This window comes from Rhagoletis zephyria, unplaced genomic scaffold (genome assembly GCF_001687245.7).
Source record: "Rhagoletis zephyria isolate East Lansing unplaced genomic scaffold, Rhagoletis_zephyria_1.1 Rzeph_scaffold_15346, whole genome shotgun sequence".
NCBI classification, from domain to species: domain Eukaryota; kingdom Metazoa; phylum Arthropoda; class Insecta; order Diptera; family Tephritidae; genus Rhagoletis; species Rhagoletis zephyria.
Window position 1 is genome coordinate 8,703 of NW_016172413.1, and position 4,432 is coordinate 13,134.

General features: G+C 35.8%; 1 protein-coding gene across 1 annotated transcript; it reads right to left on the minus strand.

The window, feature by feature from the left end:
* Nucleotides 1-3,960: 3,960 nt before the first annotated feature.
* Fer3 (48 related 3) lies at nucleotides 3,961-4,416 on the minus strand (the record flags this gene model as incomplete). Its single annotated transcript, XM_017635291.1, has 1 exon — nucleotides 3,961-4,416. A coding segment is annotated over one exon (456 nt), but the record flags the coding sequence as incomplete, so codon positions are not given.
* Nucleotides 4,417-4,432: the final 16 nt, after the last annotated feature.

Below are 4,432 nucleotides of genomic sequence, written 5' to 3' on the forward strand. Positions count from 1 at the left end.
CCAAGCGAATATGTATGTATATCCTTGTAACAGGTGAAGAGATTCTCATGCCACTGACTACTGACTTTTTATTGTTTGCGGTCGTATGATTCATTGTTTACTAACAAGTGTAATGTTTTGTTTTCGTTTTTGGTTTTTTGCTGCTGCAGACAATTAGGTCCAGGGATTATCTGGTATATTTTGGAGAATCAAGGACAAGTTGATGCTAATAGCGATGATATACGGTTAGTACTTTAACCCTTTTTGTAAAGGTGGTACAGTAAAAGCATAAAAAGACGGCAACGTTGATCCGCATTACCGACGTAGTTGATCTGATTGACCAATTTAGCCGGACAAAATTCATTGCAAAATTTTGAGATAATTCAATATGGTTTAAGTCAACAGATGCCCACTGACCTAAGAGAAATGCGATAATTTTTGTTTTTTTACATTAATTTTGAAATTTTTTTTTACGTGCAGATGTGGGAGAATTAAAATTATATATGTACCTATTTGAAACGGAAGTGGTTTTAAAATTTACGCTTGATTGACAAAAGTGCATATTTTCTTTTAACTTTGTCGAAGTATACATTTGATAAAGAAGAACACAAAATTATGATATCCTTTACTAATACTGCATCAACATACGCGTAAAGGGATAAAATGATAGGTTTTTATTTGGCAATTTGGCGTGACACCGCTCTGTATTTTTTATATTGTTTACCCCGGCTATCTCACTTTACATATCCGAACAGCTTAGACTTCGCACGAATTTGCATCTATGTATTTTAAGGATCTAAAGAAATGTAATTGTTCTAATCATTCACCAAAGCGAGCAAGTGGCCTGGCAGTCTGGCAAAAGAGTAGATCAGCTCAAGCAACGAATGTTGTCATCATCTGCTTTTTTTCCAGAGTGTCAGGCCACTTGCTCAATTTGGTGAATACCACTAATGTAAGCAAATCAAAGGGGTTAAAATTTTTTAAACATTTTAAAATCATATATTCAATTTTCGCTTTATTTAAATATAAAACATTTTGATAATTTTACACACATTAAATTTTTCTTTTTACTTATAAATCAATGAAACGAAGAATTTTCAAATTTTTCGTGGTTTTTTGAAAAATTCTTCTAGAACTTCGTCAACTGAAAAATTTATATCTTTGTGAATATTCATAGATGCTAGATTGTTGAGTCTTTCTTGACATGCTGTATTTCGCAAGTAGGTTTTAATTCTTTTCAGTCATGAAAAGCTTCGTTCAGGTGTGGCTATTGAAACGGGCAAAAGTGCCAATATACGTAAAATCTTAAAAACATTCCCAAAAGACGTTGTATTAGCTACTTGTAATGCTTCGAGAGCATTTCGAAAATGTTCGTGTGAAACTCGTTTTTTCCACATTTTTACCTCCAGAAGAAAGTTTTGTTTCAAGCAGTCGATTACTTTTTCATAGNTTCACATTTTTACTTCCAGAAGAAAGTTTTGTTTCAAGCAGTCGATTACTTTTTCATAGCAAACAATTCTTCAGTTTTTTTTTTCGTTAAAATCATACTTTGGGAACAAAACACTAAAATTATTTAAAACTGATTTATGGTTTAGGAACCGGCTTTTCAAATGAGCAATATATGTATCAAGGAAGGGAATGTAAAAAGCAATGCGATAGTATGCCTCGGCGTCTCCGGTTTTCACATTAAAGCGATTCTTTTGGCGACTGCTGTATCGCGGTACTTTGATTTCTGTACCTAGGTTGGTGCATACTTCTTCTACATGTTCGAAAAGAAAAGCAAGCAAGTTTTTTCTGCATCTTGTCGCATTTCTTCAAATTCCTTTAAAGCGTCGTCGGCTAAGCTCATTGCTTCTGTAAGATCGTCATCAGGTACTTGTAATTGCCGGCTAGCAAAGCAACAACAATATATAAAAAAGCAAATGCTTGGCTGTTGTCGCTGTGCTAACAGTTTTTCAAACCCTGATAATTTCTATAGATATTCGCACGATACAGATAATTTTTACGGTATTTCCCCCGTGACAAACAACACTTTTTGACAATTGGAAGAAACACAACTTCGAAAGTCTTTTTTTAAACGAATTTTCATTTTGCTACGTTAGAGCCGTTGCCGAGAAACTTATGGATACATATACATATACACAAAAATTGCTCGGTTAAGGTAATTAGAATAAGGGCCAACATTTTCCGCAAAACCCCAACAATGTCGACTGAAAGCCATTACCGCCAATGACATGCCCATGTTAAAGCCATGACATCCAGAAGCGAAAGGTTAACCGCTTTTCGATTCAACATTTATTTCCGAGGTAGTCGTGTTTTTGCTGGATATGTACATTAGGGTGCCCAGGGAAAATGTTTTTTTTTTCGGAAATTCCAAGACCCTATCCCCTAATTTTATTCGTTTTTATTCGAAATATTATTGCCTATTTTTATTGATTTTTTAAGGGTCATTTAGAGTTCGCGACCTGTCGATTTAGGTCAGAAAATAGAATTTTGTGGATTTATGAGTTTTTGAATGACTATTTTTGATTCGATTTCAAAGATCGAACATGAGCTGAGAATAGGATATATAAAATTATATTGTCGGACTAGGCTTGTTGGTTTTTTTTACCGGTAAATTTAAAAAAAAACCCACATTTCTCTCAAGTTTTTAATTTTGACCAACTATAATTTCTACAATTTCAAAATATGGACTACTATCTAAAATTAAATCTATTATAAAATAAACTGATACCTCATTTAATGCAATCGCATAAAAAGTGTCGAATTTAGGCAACTTTTCTCAAATACGGCCTTGAATTTATATGTGTGTATGTACCGGAATTTCAGATTTTTTGAGCAGTGTGGTTANATAAAATAAACTGATACCTCATTTAATGCAATCGCATAAAAAGTGTCGAATTTAGGCAACTTTTCTCAAATACGGCCTTGAATTTATATGTGTGTATGTACCGGAATTTCAGATTTTTTGAGCAGTGTGGTTAAGGAGTTCATCAATATTTATTCAAAATTGTTATATACAGTCGCTCTTTAGCAAAGAAGTGGTTTTCAGGAAATTTTAGGATAATGAGGGTAGCGCCGCCCACTCATATCATATATGTGTATCTCAAAAACTACTTGACCGATCTCAACCAAAGAAAGGAAGACTTCCAATGTTCCCATTCGCAATTTACGTCGGTTCTCAATATTCTATATAAGAATTCCAAAATATGTCAAATTTGCTCCTTTTAGTAGAGCCCTATCTGAGCTAAATGATGTTCCTGATTTGGCGTTCTCCTAGACTTTTAGAGCTGGAGTTCTACAGTCAGTACGGGTTTGTGTTCTAAACAAATAAATACCCTATAAACATTTTGGCGAACATTCGAGAATGACCTTCGATATCCAATATGCATTCCGAACTGAGAACGAACTAATAACCAACCTTAGTTTTCAAACGTTCATAGTATATTGGAAATACACTCGATATGAATTTGAAAAAAAAAACATTAAAACCATAGCAACAAGAGAGAGTGTGAAATCCAGCACGTTCTCGTAGGGAAATATAAGAAAATCGCTCTCTCTCATAAAAATTTCAATTCGATAATGGGCGAAGGTTCCGTTTTCCTGTAGAATGGCCTAGTTCTCGAATCGAATAGTAACCTATTTCACATTTTATATCGAAGGTGAGACTCGAAAAAAGATTTGTTTTCCAATAAATTTCGAATTTTTAACCAAACCCAATGTTTGTTGGGTAAATAAATAAAACAGAATTTCCCGTTCTTATAACAAACACATAGTGACAGCGTTAAGAAAACCTTCGTATATGTTTGGAGAAGAAATTTTTGAATAATCTCATTGCATTTATCGATATAAATAGTTGAACAATCATCACTATCCACTTTTTTATTTTGTGATTAAAAAACAAAAACTACACATATACCAACAAAATGAAAACTGAGTTTTAAGGTAAAATCATTGCATATTCTCCACTGTTCCGGCCCCTTAACTTAAGCTGTGGCTATAGGGCGATACGAAGTCCCTTTGAAAAGCCGCCGGGTGGAGATGATGATGGCCCATGGCAGCCGGATGATGGTGTCCGTTCATGCCAGCATAAATCTCGGCCGATCGCTGCTTATGCGTCGGCATTGGAGCGCCTGTCAGGAGTTCGGTCATGAAGCCGATGTAGGTGATTGCCAGGCGTAGTGTTTCGATGCGCGATAGCCTTTTCTCGTAGGCGAATGTGGGAACCTTGCGTCGCAGCTTGTCGAAAGCTTCATTCAGATTGAACATCCGACGGCGTTCGCGAATATTGGCCGCTCGTCGCTGGGCCATAGATGCCACTCGCCGGCGCGTCTTCTTCGTTGGATTACCATTGCTCGATTCTGAATTGTTATTGTTGCGATTGTTCGACGAACGCTGACTGCTGACTAAACTGGTGACCTGTGAGCGTTGCCAAAGGGCTGCGGGCAACATG